This window comes from Lissotriton helveticus, chromosome 7 (assembly GCF_964261635.1).
Source record: "Lissotriton helveticus chromosome 7, aLisHel1.1, whole genome shotgun sequence".
NCBI lineage: Eukaryota > Metazoa > Chordata > Amphibia > Caudata > Salamandridae > Lissotriton > Lissotriton helveticus.
In genome coordinates, this window is record NC_136068.1 from 1,267,107,659 (window position 1) to 1,267,125,675 (window position 18,017).

General features: G+C 46.4%; 1 protein-coding gene across 2 annotated transcripts in view; it reads right to left on the reverse strand.

Moving 5' to 3' along the window:
* The window catches only part of NAT9 (N-acetyltransferase 9), a 125,426-nt gene that overhangs the window by 93,115 nt on the left and 14,294 nt on the right, over positions 1–18,017 (reverse strand). For both annotated transcript variants that reach the window (XM_078654473.1, XM_078654474.1), the window contains exon 2: positions 3,518–3,627. In XM_078654473.1, coding sequence (XP_078510599.1) covers positions 3,518–3,627 — 110 coding nt within the window. The remainder of the gene's footprint in view (positions 1–3,517; positions 3,628–18,017) is intronic.

The following is an 18,017-nucleotide window of genomic DNA, read 5'->3' on the forward strand; positions in this document are numbered from 1 at the left end:
TAGAGGATACTGAAATATATTCTTGTGGGACTGTGGTCCTTACAGGTTGGCTAATTGTGCAAAGCTACTTTTGGATTCATTGAGACCAGTAAGGACAGAATCAAAAAATGTGATCCATTGGAGTTCTCTCATGTTTAGAATCGGGACTATATTCCCACCCCTGGGGCCAAGTGTCACATGTTCCAGTACAATCCATTTCAAACTTTCAGGTGGGTGGTTTTCTTTCACACAGTGATCCACCATAGGTGCTCCGATCACTCTGCACCTAATGCGACTGCAATGCTGCAGAAACCGCATTTTCGCCTTTTGCTGTGTCTGGCCTACATATATTTGATCACAAGGACATATTATGCAATATACCACATCCGTGGTGTTGCAATTCGTATGTGATTTGAGTTTGATCTGGTGGTGCTTGAAATTAAATTCTTTGGCTTGAATGGCTTGTGGACATGCTTTGCATGTGCCACTTCTGTAGTGACCCAAGATTGGTGGCCAATTCCACATTGTTGGTAAAGTGGATGCAGTCGGTGTCAGCAAAAAAGAGGACACCACATGATCACAGATGTTCTTGGCCTTCTTGAAGGAATGCATTGGTACGATGTTACTGCCCAAGTCCTCTGAAATCATTGTCCAATGTTTATTGATCGTTCGCTTGATGGCATTACTCTTGGTGGAGAAGGTGGTTACACATATTAGACGCTGTTCCATGTGGCCGGTACGTTCATTGGGTTCCAGCAGGGACTCACGGGGGTTAAACCATGCCCTCTTTCTTGCCTTTTTTTATGAGTCGTTTGGGATAACCTCGCTCGATCAGCCGTGACATCAAGTTCTCAGACTCCACCATATAATACTCTTTCTTGCTACAGTTGCGCCCAATCCTCAGAAATTGGCCGAATGGCAAGTTATCTCTGAGACCCCTCGGATGGTGACTGGAGTATTGAAGTAATTAATTACGCTCCGCTGGTTTCCTGAAAAGGGTCGTATGGAGGGTATCGTCCTCAGCCACAATGGACAGATCGAGGAAGTCTATTTTCTTATTATCAGACTGGATGGTGAATTGAATATCTTGCAATCTGGTATTTAGCCATCCATGGAAAGATACAATTTCTGATTCTGTTCCTGTCCATACCAAAAGGATATCGTCTATGTAACGCATCCAAAGTTGTATATTGGATCTGAAGGGATTGGATTCATTGAGTATAAAGGTATCTTCAAAGATGGACATGAAGATTATTGCTAGATCCGGGGCGAAGGCTGCCCCCATCTCTACTCCCTTTGTTTGGAGGTAGAAACAGTTCTGAAAAACAAAAAAGTTTCTCATCATGGCAATTTTGAGTAACAAGATGATAAGAGGTGGGAACACGTGTGGGTGCCTCACAGCGATCCAGGGCTAATGTGACCACCTCCCAGGCTTCTTCTTGCGGGATGCTTGTATATAGTGACACTATGTCACATGTTGCCAAGAGTTGTTCACTGGGATTAAAAGGACGGCCATTGATAATATTGATGGTGTGAGTGGTGTCACGCAGATATGTTCCCGTTTGTCAGCCAAAGGTTTCAGGAAAAAATCCACATAGCGGCACAGGGGTTCTAGTAACGAGCCGCAACCGGATACTATCGGTCGGCCCGGCGGATTCTGCATATCTTTGTGTGTTTTGGACATTAGTAAAATAGGTAAGAATCGCATATTTAGAACGGTGCCTCCGATGTTTTGTTTGTTGAGTGGACGGTATCACACCAAGGGTATTTGTAACAAGGGTGTTCTCTCCTTTTAGGTACTCACACACGAGAGAGGCCAATAGAGTTATTGAGGACAATCTTTTTGACCCAGTGAGGTCCGATTGCCTCATTTCTTCGGTATGAGTAAGGACAGGTGAGCGACAGGCTGTTAGATGACTTTGTTTCGTTATTTTTTTTTTTTTTTCATGTATTCCGGTTTACGGACGGGACACAAGGTTAAGTGATACTTAATATATCCTTCCAGGCAGACGAATCCCCTCAGAAGACGCCCATCGTAGCGTCTGATTAGCTCTGGAAGTTGTGATTTGAACCGCCCGATGTCCCCTGCTAATTTCTATAAGACAGGTGAGCTGTCTACCTTTTCTGTTCACGCATAATGATCGTTCCTCCAAATGAAACGGTAGACCTCCAACATTGCCCCGAGTGTCCTGGATATAATGAACGGTGTTTTTTCTCCACAGTGATTTTTTAACACGGTTTGGCATTAACCCTTCGTTACCCACACAAAGTCCGGTCTCCTATTTCTAAGGTAAATGTAAGGGTGCAAATGCGATATCCATGTGTTGAGTATGGCCCTATGGAATGCCTTTTGGCTCATGGTGGAGCTATCTGTGAGAGACGTGATGAGAATCATATGCATGACGTTTATGATGAAGGCATCCTGGATGCTCATGAATGAGCAATATGCGTTTTGTAGGATGAGACTTTCACTCCATGCAGACACGTTTTTTCTAGCTTTTTCCTAGCTTGGTTGGTACCACCTATATAAGTGTGTAGTTTAATCCTCCGTCTCAGTATGTGTTTTTAACTTGCTCTCCCCAAGTGTGGTCACACCCACTATGGTCAGCTAGGGATCTCTCTTGGGACCCATTCCTGACTCTCGCTTTCTATTTTTACCCCTAGGAGGTTTCCCCACTCCTTCCCTTCCCTCCCACCTTGTGTCCTGACGAAGACCCGCGCCGCAAGGGAAACCACCCCTGCAACATTGAGGGTCGAAACGTAGACTTTTACTTTACCATACCAGCTTCTACCGCTAGCAGGATCCATACAGCTGTCCCAGAAGCATGGTTTATAAACTATTGTGTTGATTTATGCATCCCGTGTGACCCCTGACAAGGGGATCAATCATAAAGCCTTTTGTGAATATGAAGGATTGCATTTATTGGTTTTTCATTGAAGACTGAGATTGAAGACTGTCTTTTCTAAATATTTCCCCACCGATATCCCTTCACAGCACACCCCTCCCCTTTCCCCTAAAAAAGTTTGTGTTATAATGTGCAACCAGTGATAAGGTTTCTAGTACAGTGTGAATTAAAACATTGCACTTTAGATTTGCTCTCTGTTTTTTCATTTATGTAACATATTGTTTTCTACTATCTGTTACAATTCTTTCCCCTTTCCCAGTCTGGGACCCCTCTATCTATAACAATCAACATGAAAGTGGGCTTGCACAAGAGAATGAGCAAAAGAGGGGCACATGAGATTGCGCATGAGGGTATAAAGGCATGCAGGATTTCATGATGGTGGGTCTGCATGAGGGATTGCTCAATAATGTGGTCTTGCACATAGGAACAGTGTACCAGCCAGGCTAGCATATGGGATGGATAGATTGTGCTGGCTAATGTTATTTTTCTTCTTAACACATGTGTTTCTTAGGGACACTACATATCAAACCATGGAGGAACTCGTTTGCCGGTGCTGCGGTCTATGGTGACACTGTATAGAATGAGCCAGAGCTTCTCAAACCCATCTGAGGTGGATGAGTGATGCTTCTTACTGTCGTTGTCGTCCCTCCAGCTACGTTGCATTTCAAACTCCTGCTCCAGGGTAAGTGGCTCAGAAGCAGTCAGTCTCTGCAGCTCCTCGGACTTCATCCACTCATGATACCTGTGGGTAGATAGAGGCAGAGACTTTATGCCTGTCCAGTAAAAGGAGTCGCTATTTAATATCACTTTGCTGTGGAACATTCTAATGAATCACATGGATGAAGCCTGATAGGTAGTGCCAGTATACCAAATATTTGCAGACACAAGCAAATCAACACTACAGACCACGTACTGTACCTGCAATATGGACAGTTTTCCTTCAATAGATCAACTATTCACCCACACCAGATAGGCCTGAACTTATTCCCCACAGTCCATTTTATAGGCTACACCATCAATAATAACCTCCACAGCTTGAAGGGTCCACCACTATGACTGTCTTTTTTTTAGGGTCTCCTCTCTCATTACCAATGAACCTTCACAATTTCTAAGATGAAAATCCACTGCTTTAGTCAGTGTCCGGGCCTCCGCTAAAGCAGAGGAGCGTGGCCTCACTGCTATTTCAGCAGTTCAAAAAAGAAAATGATAATAACAGGACGTTATCATCATTTTAGTTTTGTATGCGGGACTCAGAGTCAGGGCGGGTCGGGTCTTGGCTCTGTGATGCAAGAGCAGAGTGAGGAGTGGTTTGTACTCCTCTAAGTAGGCATGACAGTTTGCCGGCCAACCTGTCATACGTACTTAGCATGTTCTCCATGGGGCTGTGTTGCACAACCCTGTGGAGAACATGCCCAGGCTCTCAGGCATTGTCTGAGTGGCCAAACAGACGGTGCTTTCCAGGAGATGAAGTGGACAGAGGAGAGACGTGCGGCAGCGAAGGTAAGTATGTATTTATTTTATTTTTTATCCATTCCTCTACTCCCTGTTCCGAGGCAGCCGCCAAAAGCTTTAAGTACCTAATAGCAGGGTGACTTTTTTCAGGTCTGATCTCCAATCAACCCTCATAATCAACCTCAAAGGCCAAACCTATCTAGGACCAAGTTCTGCTGTCAAAATGAAAGAACTGAAATGTCAAGTATCAATGCCACCGGCCTCCACATCCAACTTTATGGGTCAAACTGGTCAACGACTAACCTCCACAACAAAATCTACATTTGAAACACGAGAAGACCAACCCACACATGCAGAAGGTCCATCAACTATTTCCCCACCTCTATTGCGACCAGTATATGTGTGTGTTTTAAACTGTTAAATATTAATAAGGTTTGAGAACTAGACACGGCAGAAAAACAGCCACAATAAACATTGTTGCTGGTATGCTGGTAATACTGTATAAGTGTGAAGTTTTTCATCTAGCCCTCATAAGACCCCCCCAAGTCCACCTTCAACACTGTTGATCATTCCATCCACAACACACCAGAATCCCAATTGGGTATTGGCAGAGAGGTTCTCTAATAGTACACTTTCTATTTCATAGACCGCACACAAGTAAAAATGTAAGATTTTACGTGCACGCCTAGACCCATCGGCATATGAGATGCCCCAAAGATCCATTTGACAGTCATGTCCTCTAACATATAAATGGAGTCACATGGCATACTAGTATTCAAAACTAAAAACCAACTTTCCAGAAAGGGTATCTTTCCAGTCTGAATATCTCATCAAAATCCAGAGGGAAAATCCAGTTCACCTTGGTAAGCTCCTCCTCTCCATTTTATCAATTGACATCTGGCTAGGTTCTCTCACATTCACTGAAAAACACAATATCATTGTTGAAAATGATAACTTTCCAATTTGCAACCTCCATGGTAAACTGATGCTCAACACGCAGTTCAAAAATATGGTGGAGTGCTTAATGCCACTGAGAGTTGTGAGGAAACTAAAGCTCTTTATACCTGAATGACACTTTAAAATGGTGGTCCAGTCACTGATCATTTCTATGACTGACTATAGACACTCCTCCCATGCAGGAATGAATACATGGATAAGACATTTAGTGCACTAGTAAGCAAGAGCTTTTAGGAATCACAGGTATTCTGAAAATCAGGTGCACCTTCTCTATTCAAACTATTCGTACTGCGGCTCTTCTGATTGTTGTGTTACGCTATTTTGACAACAAATCCCTTGAAATAGAATCGCTATTTGGCTCACTTAGGAATCCAAATGCTTATTTAAATGTACTTAGTAACAGACACTGCAGAGCTACTAAATGCCCATCATAAAAACTACATTTGGATAACTGAATCAGCCCCAAGGATTCAGAAAAGAAAAAACATACTACAAATCTTCTCTCCTTACAATACCCAAGCGGACACATACAGCAAATAGTTTCCCCCCCCATCCACCCTCCCCCCGAGCCGACCTAAAGGATTTTGGCGCTTATGCCAACAATATTTAATAGGGAACGAGACTGGAGCACCAGAGGTTGGAGGGGCAGTGTGCCTGATTTCTGTCAAGTAGACTAAGATATGAGGGAAGGTGAAGCCGGCACAATTAGGGTGCACTGTAAACTGCCACAGTACTCCAACAATTATTATGTCATAGATGGAAACGTCTGGAGTCCTACAGTTATCACCGCTACATAATGTTAGATTCCTATGTAACTGTATACTATATGTAATCAATCTAGTATCGATATGTACCCATAATGTGAACAAGTTTTACTTGTATTTATGTTATGTTAACTGAAAAGCAATAAATAAAATTAAAATAAAAATAAATGATTTTCTCCTATCAACCCCACATATGGAAATCACTACCATCTGAATGTAAACAGTCCCACTTCATTCACTGTTACAAGAAGGATTTTAAAACATATTGGCTAACACCACCTCACCTAACTCCAAAAGGATCTGAATGATAGCCAATACATGTTTTCTATATGCAGCCACTAGGAACTGCTTAAATTTGGCAGAATCCAATTGTATACTCCAACTACACATACCCCCTGGATATGGCTCCTGTTGTTTTCTTCTGTATGAATTTCTTACACCGACTCTTTAAGTACAAATGCATCACAGGTATAAGACTTATCCCTAAAAATATTGCTCAAATAAGGTTTAGCCACATCAACCGATGAACAATTACTTCCATGTCGCCCTGTCCTTTCTTCATTAATGACATAGGGAGGGATGAAAAATTTCAAGCTTTATTAATGACACAGAAGTGAGGATTATACTTCCCAATCTTTACTGCAAAATTATCAGCAGTCAATAAAAAACGTTGAACATATAAAACTACATTACCTATAAAAACCAACCACCAATCAGATCCCACAAAACTCTACAAAACCCTAAGCACTGAACAACTCCTCCTCTTTCTTTGTGAAGATCTTAACAACGAGACACTGAAAAAACCATCTGTTGAAAATGAACCAACAGGCCAAGCCAGCCAACGCATTCAGCTGGAACCAGGGACACAATACATAGAAGTGGGAACAAATGGGATTCATTCATCTGTTCAGATCTCCAAGACAACAAGAAAGATTTCCTTCGAGCACAATAAAGAACATACATGCAACCTCAGTTTCAAGCAAATTTCACACAAGCATCAAATAGTGATCAATCAATCAATCATTTGTAGAGCGCGCTACTCACAACTGAGGGTCTCAAGACGCTAGAGGGGGAGGGGGATGAAGCAGCTACTGATCGAACAGCCAGGTCTTGAGAAGTCTCCTGAAGGTCAGCAGGTCCTGGGTCTGTCGCAGGTGGATAGGGAGGGTGTTCCATGTCTTGGCGGTGAGGTGGAAGAATGATCTGCCGCCGGTGGTCGTTCGGCGGACGCGTGGGACGGTGGCGAGGGCGAGGTCAGTGGAGCAAAGCTGGCGGTTCAGGGTGTAGAAGGTGAGTCATTCGTTGAGGTATGCTGGTAAGGGGTTGTGGAGTGCTTTGTGAGCGTGGGTGAGGAGCTTGAAGGTGATCCTCTTGCTGACCAGGAGCCAGTGCAGGTCTCTCAGGTGGGCGGTGATGTGGCTGTGGCATGGGATTCAGAGGATGAGGCGTGTGGAGGCGTTTTGTATGCGTTGGAGTCTTTTCTGGAGTTTGGCCGTGGTTCCCGTGTAGAAGGCGTTGCCGTAGTCTAGCCTGCTGCTGACGAGGGCTTGGGTGACCGTCCTTCTGGTTTCGGTGGAGATCCATCTGTAGATATTGCAGAGCATGAGGAGGGTGTTGAAGCAGGAGGAGGAGACATCGTTGACTTGTTAGGTCATTGAGAGCGTTGAGTCCAGGATAAACCTCAGGTTGCTTGCACGGTTGGTGGGTGTCGGGGCAGCTCCTAATGTGGCTGGCCACCAGAAGTCATCCCATGCGCACGGGGTGGTGCAGAGGATGAGGACCTCCATCTTAACGGAGTTCAGTTTCAGATGGCTGGTCTTCATCCACTCTGTGACGACCTTCATTCCCTCGTGTCGGTTGGATTTATTTATTATTTATTTATTTATTTATTTATTAATACAATTTTTAAAGCGCATACGTTTGCCCGTGGGCGTCTTGGCGCTATGAATACCAAATAGGATCTCTGAGGGTGGCAGCATCTAAATGTAGAACCCATTACTGGTTAAACAACCAAGTCTTCACCAGTTTCCAGAATTGGAGGAGCGATTGAGCTGCTCGGATTGTCAGTGGGAGCGAGTTCCAGAGTCTGGCTGCAGATACCGTGAAACGCCTGTCTCCCCATGTGACCGTCCTGGTGCGTGGTACTACTAGTTGGTGCAGTGACATCGATCTCAGTGGTCTAGATGGACAGTAGGTAGAGAGCTGAGTTTGCAGAAACCTAGGGCCCTGGTTATGAATGGCTTTGAACGCTAGGCAGAGTGACTTGAATTTAATGCGATTTTTAATTGATAGCCAATGATAGCTTTTTATTATATGACTGACTGATTTGGTGGTGGCAGGGTCCTTGGTGAGGAAGAGGATCAGCTGGGTGTCATCGGCGTACGAGATGATGTTGAGGTGGTGCGCTCGGACGATGTTGGCAAGCGGTGCCATGTAGATGTTGAAAAGGGTCGGGCTGAGGGAAGATCCTTGGTGTACGCCGCAGGTGATTGTGATGGAATAAACATTGAAGTATTAGATTTGACAAAATCATACAATCATGAGCGGGATAATCCTCGCCTGTGTGTTGGAAATTTGTGATACAACAGCTGAAAAATTGTCATTCTATGTCAAGACCGCAGGCTCAGATTAAGCTTGTTCAAAGTTTTTCCACCACAACAGTTGCCATAGTGAAACTGCTTAAATGTGAAGTAAGAAGACCAGTGAGGCCCTCATATTGTCCTCCAACGTAAAATCCATCGATCCTCAGAACAAATTGGCTCCAAAAGCATTACCTCCTCGTCTGTCTTCCTCGCCACAGTAATCACACATGAGCATTATGCTCGCACAGAAACTCCAAGGAAAATTCAGTTAGCTTACTAGTCTCCATATCCCACCAATATGGCCCCTATCGTACTCCACCAACCATATAAAAGGATACAACACCGTATCCAAGACCTGTTTTTTTGTTTCTGCACTACTCCGAGTGCTGTATACTGTTTAGAGGTAAGTGGGGTTGGGGGCCCTGCTGTAGCAGACTCTATGTTCCCCCGGGGTGGTCGAGGTGTGCGATGCATGCTGGGACGATCTCTATTAATGGGCTCCCCGTGCCCATGTACTGCTCTAGCGGACTTCAGGGGAGCTCTTCTTTGCCTTATGCCGCATGCTGTGTGTGCACTGTGCCAGCCAGGTCCTCCTCTAGAGGACTTTGCAGTAATGCACAATGAATCGGGAGTTGTCCCGATCATGTACTCCTCCCAATTGTGTGGATGGCTCTGTTGTGTCCTGCCTGGACAGGAAGGGGGGTGGGGACTCACGGGCGTGCCTCCCTCGGGATATCAATTGTCCATGCATCCAGTTCCTTGAATAACCGGTGCGGAAGTTCAAAGAAGGACCTTGCATTGTGTACAGACATCGAGGCAGGACCACCATCTTTATTAAGGCAATCTTCCCCATTAGGGAGAGTTTAAGTGTGTTCCAGAAGGCAATACTACCCTGCAGATCCCAAATTATCCTCTCCATCTTATGCTGGTAAAAAATTGTCGCATTCCTTCCGAGCCATATCCCCAGATAGCAGAGCGTGTCCTCTACTCATGGAACTCCCATCTCCGGGCGTTGGGCCACCTCCCAGTCTCTCTCCGATCCAACCGCGTAAAGCTGTGATTTCGTTTTGTTAATGGAAAGCTTGGAGCCAACCGTAAAATTGCAGCGTGACCCCTCAAGATGCAGACTTCTCCAGCTTCCAGTGATGCAACTAAGTCTAGATCCGGCAGCAATCCAAACAAAACCACATCGTGAAACGCCAACTCCCCCCACGCAAAGGCGGTAGTACTTCATTCTCATAACCCGGTCCTGGTCAGAGGACTCAGAACCACGCCCCAGAGCTCCACCCACCCCTTAAATCACCCCCCTCAACTTGAAATAACAAATAAAAATGAAGGTACTCTCCCAAGTCAGGAAGAACCCCTCTCCCCCAACTCTGATATTCAGCCAACTGACTGGCACCGCGAAGCCCCGCCCGATCAGTGGTCTAGCCAGGTCAGCACTCTACAGCCGGCAAGTTGAAACTATATATGGGCGTAATAGTGTAACCTCCTCAAAAAAGATGTTTCCAGCCCCCCCTCCCAATGCCTCTGGGCCAATGCCCTCTCATACAAGTTTCTTGGGAAAGTCAAGTGCCCCACGGGTCAAAACAGATACTCACAGTGTCCATGACCATGAATCCCTCAATCTCAGCACCAAGTCAACCACTCACTTGTCTCCAGAACTCCCAACAACCGGGCTGGAGGCACCTCCCAACTCCAACTGTGTTTCCTATATCAAACACAATGGAGAGAACTGGTTCTGTGTTGGGATCGCCTCCAGTTCTGTAAGGAGAGTGCCATCTGGTCCCACCATGATACGTCCTCCATCTGCCAAATCACGTCCCCTCGGTTGCTGCTCCTCATCTCGACGTTGCTGGTTCCGCCGCCGACCGCTCTGGCGTCTCTGCTCCTGCCAGCCCTGATTTTGGTCTTGGACATCCAAGCGCAGCGAGTCAATCCAATCAGCCGCCTCCGACGGGTTACCAAAGAAGTGTGTCTTGTCGCCGTATTGTACTCGGAGCCTGGTCGGGAACATTAAGCTGTATTTAATATTGTGGCTTTGCATCCTGCGTTTGACACCCAGGAAGTAATTCCGTAGTTCTTGCACCTTTTTGGTATAGTCGGGGTATATAAGGATGTCATGATTTTCAAATCTGGGCGGGCCCGTGGTGTGAATGTGTTGCAGGATCACGTCCCGGTCTCTAAAATTTAACAGTTGGGCTATCATGGCTCTAGGCGGGGATCCTGGTGTTGGTGGCGGTCCAAGAGATCTGTGAGCCCTCTCCACTGCAAACATTTTGGAGAGTCGGAGGTTCGGGAATGTTATGTTAATCCAGTCTTCGAGAAATAGGTCCGCCGCCGGCCCTTCCGCCTTTTCTGGAAATCCCAAGAAACGAAGATTGTTCCTTCTTGGCCGCCCTTCCGCATCTTCTGCGCGGTCCTCTAGCCGCAATAACAACAGTTGATGGACAGAATGTAGAACAATGTCATACATTCACCCCAGTACAGAGATCTGGGCCTAAATCCATTTTTTTTTGCTCACCACACCACACCAGTTCAGACATGGCCATATGCAAATCAGCCTTGACCCTGTGCCTCATGGGAACAGTCCAGCCCGAATTGCCAAGCCATGTCTTCCCTGGACCAGAATCAAGCATCCTAGGACCAGTTTCTGGCTATCAGCCGTCTTCAGCCAGGATAGCTTGACTCCAGTGGCGTGGAGAGCACAGGACTCACGTCTGAGCATACCTCCAGCCGGGCTGTGTGATCCTGGAGAGCTGTTACCGTCTCCCTCAGCTGACAGACCTCAGTTTGCAGAGCGCTCAGGTCCCCCTCCGTGGTGGTAACCCTGACTGCCACCTTCCTAAGATCCAGGCGCAAATGGTTTATGTCCATGGCCATCCCGTCCATTCTGGTTTCTAACGCCACCCTGGAGTCACAGACCGCATCCAAAATGTCGGCCTCGTCCCGGGCTGCTGAGCCGTGGTGGGTCCCCTGCTCCAGGTCTGTTCTAAGGCGGTCCGCCGAAGTCGGGTCCGCAACCGTGTATTGCATTATTTTATTTGTTTGGGCTTCTCGTATGGGCCGGTCTTTCCCCATATCCAGCGCGGCTGTCCTAGGGTACCTTCCGGTGTTCTCCCTGACAGGGAAACAGTAGATGACACAAGTAGTTCAGCGGGGGGGGGGGGGGGGGGGGGGATTCCTCAGGCGGTCTGTCTCACCCCCGGGGGCCTCAGCACCGTCGATATCTCACAGGCCACCCCTTCCGCCGCCTGGGGCCTGCTTGGAGAGTGGATGTGATGTCCTTCCAGTGGCCTCGGGGTCTGTTGTATGCCTTTCCCCCAATTCCCATGATTTCAGTGGTTTTGTAGAAGATCAGGAGAGACTGGGTCTTTGTGCTTCTGGTGGCGCCGGGTTGGCATCGCCGCCCATGGTTCCATCTGTTGTTGGAGTTGGCGGTGGGTCCGGGTTGGACGTTGCCGTTTCATCCCTATCCTTTGATGGGTCCTCTGGTTCCACTTCTGGTGTTCCGGTCCATGGGTCTTCAGGCTTGGCTCTTGAACGGATGTCTCTGATCCAGAGTGGTTGTTCGCATGAGGTTCAGGGTCTCATTCAGCAGTCCCGGCATCCTTCTACTTTGCAATCTTATGCTAAGCATTGGGACAATTTTACTGGTTGGTGTATGCGCCTTGGTTGGTCTGTTGAGGAATTGGATCTGACTTGTGTTCTGGATCTTTTGAACGAGGCTTTTGGTCTTGGCTTGGCCCTGTATACCCTTCGGGCCCAATGGGCTCCTATTCGGGCTTTCAATGGTTCCCCTTTTGGGGCAAGTGAACCCCTGGTGGCTCGTCTTTTGAAATCACTGGCTTTACAGCGGCCTCGTCCTGTGTTGTCTCCACCTCTGCTGGATCTTCCTTGGGTGTTGAAGGCTTTGCAGGGGGTTCCCTTTGAGCCCCTGGAATCTGTTGACAAAGTTTTTGTCCCTGAAAGTGTTTTTTCTGGTGGCGATTGCCTCTGCCAGATGTGTTGGTGAGTTCAGGGCTTTCTTGAGGTTGGCCCCATTTTTGAGGATTTTGGAGGATACAGTTGTCTTACGGGCACACCCTACTCTTGTGCCTAAGGCTCCTTGTTCTGAGAAGGAGTCTCTGTTGCATCTTTTGGACGTGAAGTGGGCATTGTTGATTTACTTGTCCTGCACGGCTTCTTTTTGTAAGGTGGACAATCTGTCACTTTAGGGCTGGCAAGGCAGGGCATGAAGCCTTCCCTTTGTACACTTAGCAGGTCGATGAAAGAGGCTATCCCGTCGGCTTATGGTGTCTAGTTTGAGGTTCCCTCGCGTCCGATTCAAGGGTGGTCTACTCGTTCTGTGGCTGTTTCTTGGGCCGCTTTTACAGGTGTTTCCATGGAGGATATTTTCAGGGCGGCCACTTGGTCTTCTTTTTATACCTTCATGTTTCATTACCGTCTCGAGGTTGGTGGTGGTGTTTCCATTGCCTTTGCCTCTTCGGTTCCGGAATCTTAGCCTTTCTGAGTTTGTTTCTGTCTCAGGTGTGTTTTTCAATAAAGATTTTTCGCTGCCTTCCATGTGGGCGCTGTATTTGATTATCCAGGAAGCTGATGTTGCTTTAGTATCTGCTCATGTGTGATTACTGTGGCGAGGAAGAAGAACGAGGACGTAATGCCCAGGTTACTTGCCAGTAATCTTCATTACTCCGAGTCCCAGTCTTCCTCGCCACAGTATAGTTTCCCTTCCCTACCAGCCCTTATGCGTTCCTTCTTGTCTATGGCTTTATTTACAGGTCGTGGATACGGTGTTGTATCCTTTTTATATGATTGGTGGAGGACGATGAGGGCCGTATTGGAGGGATATGGAGACTAGTAAGCTGACTGAATTTTACTTGGAGTTTCTGTGGGAGCATAATGCTCATGTGTGATTACTGTGGAGAGGACGACTAGGACTCGGAGTAATGAAGATTACCAGTAAGTAACCAGGGCATTCACATCCACACCTGCCTCCGACATAAGCCATATGACCGATCTAGCCAAAGTAGCAGAGGTGGCAGGTCCAAAGGGTTTCAGCAGCAAAATCAATTGCTGCCTCTTTGGACTTAATCGACACTGCAGAGTAACAAATTCATATGTCTTCAGATACTTAACCACACACAATTTAGAATTTGCAGAAAAATGTGAGCATGAAATGCACTCTAAAAAGTTTTAATATATCTGGTAAATTGAAAAGACACACCTTCAGGTGAGAATACCCTGCCTGCAATGTCCGGAGATCTCACATCCAAAACTTGCCTGCAAGAGATGAGGCACAGAAGTATGGTGAGTTTGGCAGATACAAGTTTCCTGGCTATTTCTGAATTATCCAGCCAGGTCTGAAGAAATCTCAAGACCACATTGAGTTCCCATAGACCCAGACAGCATGGAAAAGAAGGGTTAGATGTCTGTACTCCTCTCATCACTTTACAGAGAAAGAGATGCTCTCTCAAAGGATTACTATCGATAGGGAGATGCCCCACTGAGATGGCTGAGTAATAGTTATGCACCGACCTATATTCTAGGCCATCTGAGACTAAGAATTAAATTAAACTAATCCCATGGTGGCAGGTCGGCTCCTACTGGATCGATATCCTGCGAATCACACCACCCAATCCATTGACGCCATATCGCTTATGGGTTCCAGACACCCAAGATTGGTAGATGAAGAAAGTCCAAACATTTTCCAGTGACCTCTGAATTTGCCACTCCATGAACTGAAGAGAAATAGTGGATGAAGATCCTCGACTGGCTTGTTAGGAGCTCTGGATGAGGAGGAAGCATGACCAAAAAAGAAAATCGCAGGAGATAGCCAGCAGAGTCTAACTATGACTTAACACTCCAGAATGGGGTCTCTAGAACTAACTCTGCTCTTGGTCTCCTGAACTGAGTCACTACTCGTGGGATCATCACAAAGGGGCGGGAAACGTATGAGGCCCTAGCACCAATCCTAGAGATCGGTGTCCATCGACACAGCCAGAGGATCCGGCCACCAACTAAAGAATAAAGGAACTTGTCTGATGACACAGGACGCAAAAAGATCTAGAAGAGACCCCAAAGATGTTGAAGCCATAAAATAAAACATAGACAAAGTTTCTAGTCACTAATATACTGCAGAAACCTGGAATTCCAGTTGCCAATCACATCGGAATGAAATGGAAAATGTTCTGCGACCACTGAAATCTACTGAAGTAGGCAATAATGGCAAAAATCTTTAGCAATCTCTGAAAAAGACTTTAACCTTGTAACGCCCCACTCCCCAAACTTGTTGACACACTGAACTGCCGAGACATTGTCTATCCAGACGAGGATGTAGCACCTCGACTTCTGGGGGAACAATGTCTTCTTGGCAAAGCACCCTACCAACAATTCCAGACAGTTGTTGTGAAGCCCCAGCTCTTCCTTGGACCACAATCCGCCATTGGAGATCAAGCCGCATCTTGCTTCCTAGTCCCACCTGCTCACATCCGATTAGATTATCACTTCTGACAAGGAGACAAAGATGGCCCTGTCGTTCCATGCATGCCTCCATTTGATGTTACCGCCAAGATATTTCATGCCAAGAGAATATTGTTTGAACAACATGGACCTTTCCTCAAATGCCCGATCTTGGAGCGATGAAGAGCCCGACAGTGGAGTAAGTCCAGAAAAATGGCTTGAATGGAGGATGGTAAGAGCCCCACCACTCTGACAATCTGTCTGAGCGATACCCAATCTTTTGCAAGGAGCTTTTGCAGCTCATGCTTGATGTCTCAGATCTTCTGGGCCGGTAACAATAACTGTGCAGTCACAGAATCGATTAGGAAGCCCAGAAATTCCACTGACTGAGAAGGAGTCAACATAGACGTCTTCTTGTTCAATAAAAGCCCCGTTGTTGAAGAAGAAACACTGTCCAAGGTAGATAGGTCAGAATTAATTACCTTTCTTGAGCAAACAGTACCAGATTGTCCAGGTAAATTATGAGGTAGACCCCCAAGCTCTCAAGGACTCAATCATTGGTTTCATTAACTTGGTAAAACACCAGGGGCGGATGGGAGGACAAAGGGAAGAGCAGAGTACTCGAGGCATTTTTTTTAAAAATTAATTAATTTTATTTATAAAGTTTTGTATAGCGCGAACAAGACCCAGGAGATCATCAGAGCGCTTCACATTTGATGTTCTACGCATACAAATGATGGCCGGAATGCTGAATGAATCATACATTCACCCCGAGTCAAGAGATCTGGGTTAAATCCATCGTTCATTTGATCACCATGCCACCCCAGTTTGGTCCCAGCCATATGCAAATCACTCTTGACCCTGTGCCTCATGGGAACAGTCCAGACCGAACTGCCAGGCCAGGTCCTCACTGGACCAGAAAAAAGCATCCTGGGACCGGTTTCTGGGAATTACCCTTCATCAGCCAGGCTAGCTTGAATCCAGTGGCACAGTGAGCAAGGGACCCAGGTCTGGGCATACTCATCCCACTTAGGGTGAAATGTGATATGCAAACAAATGATGGACGGAATGCTGAATGAATCATACATTCATCCCCAGTGAAGAAATCTGGGTTAAATCCATCGTTCACATTGGGCGCAGGGTCAAGACTGATTTGTTTATGGCTGGGTTCAAACTGGAATGGCATGGTGAGCAAAAAAACGATGGATCTAGGCCCAGATCTCTGTACTGGGGTGAATGTATGACATTGTTATGCATTTTGTCCATCAATTGTTCTTTGTGCATTTGTCACCACGAGTGGGACGGGTATGCCCAGATGTTGGTCCCCTGCTCTCCATGCCACTGGAGTCAAGCTATCCTGGCTGATGAGGGCTAAAAGCCCGAAACCGGTCCTAGGATCCTTGTTTCCAGTTCAGGGAGGACCTCGCCTGGCAGTTCGGGCTGGACTGTTCTCATTGGGCGCAGGGTCAACACTGATTTGCATATGGCTGGGTCCAAACTGGAATGGCATAGTGAGCAAAAAAACGATGGATTTAGGCCCAGACCTCTGTACTGGGGTGAATGTATGACATTGTTCTGCATTCTGTCCATCAATCGTTCTTTTTGCATTTCACATTTGACGTAGTGGGACAAGCATAATCGTTACAAATAAGTTCAAGATGAGAGCATGACAATAACATGATTCAGAGTATTTGAAAAACAAGACCGGACGGATGCAGTAGAAGAGAGCAATATTGAAGTAGTTGACCCAGGACTTTAGGGCAGGAACTTCAGCATTAAGATTTTTTTCACTTCTATTTTGAAGGAAGGGGTGGATGGGATTTGGTGGACTTTCGGAGGAAGTGAATTCCAGATCTTTGGGGCCATGCCCGAGAATGCTCTGTAAGTCTCTCTTTTTGTGGAAGATTTGAGGTTTCAGGAGCAATGAGTTTGCACTTCGTGACGGACGGCCACCCCCTGATAATTCTAATTTGAGAGCCAGCTAGATGCGGGTTTGAAGTGCAGTGCTTTGTGAGTAAAACAAGCGATCTTTAGTTGTATTCTAGCTTCATAAGGTAGCCAGTTTAGGGATTTTAAGGCTGGGGATATGTGATTATTTCTTTTTGTACCAGTAATCAATCTGGCTGCGGCATTAATGGAAGCCGAAAGTGGAACCAAGCTTTGTTTGGGGAGACCGCAAAGCATGGAACTACCATAGTCTAGCCTTGCCAATACTAAAGCTTGAACTGTCCATTTGAAGTCTTCCTGTGGGAGGAATGGTTTGAGATTCCTTAATAACCTTATCTGGTGTTTAGCACCCTTGTTGTATTGCTAATATGTTTCTGCATGTACAGGTGCCTGTCAAGGGTGATTCCTAGACTCGATAATGTGGGGGGAGCAGTTGAAGGCTGAAAGATGATGTATCCAAAGGTCAATCTTGGGAGTATGGTTAGGGGGAGCAATGAGAAGGAATTCAGTTTTCGACGTGTTGAGCATGAGGTAGTTTTCAGTGAGCCAGTTATGGGTGTTCACCAAGATAGAGTTGAGTGAAATGAAGTGCTCCGGGGTGGAGACTTTCAAAGTTGAGTGTCGTCTGCATACATGTGATCAACCGACTCCGCCAAATTGGAATTCAGGGAAATGCCCTCAAATAGATCGCCTCATACCTCACCGGAAGAACCCAGAGAATGAGTCTCCGACCATTCACCTTGGAACGATCTGCAGTGTCCTACATCATCCCTCAGCCTCACCAACTTCAGCATATACATGATCTCCCTGGCCAACACCGTCAGATTGCTTGGGCTCTACATCATCTCCTTTGCCGATGACTGTCTGATGACCCCTCTACCACCAGAGCCAACTTCCACAGATGTATGACGAACGTCGCTGACTGGATGAAGGGCAACTATCTCAAGCTCAACACGGACAAGACAGAA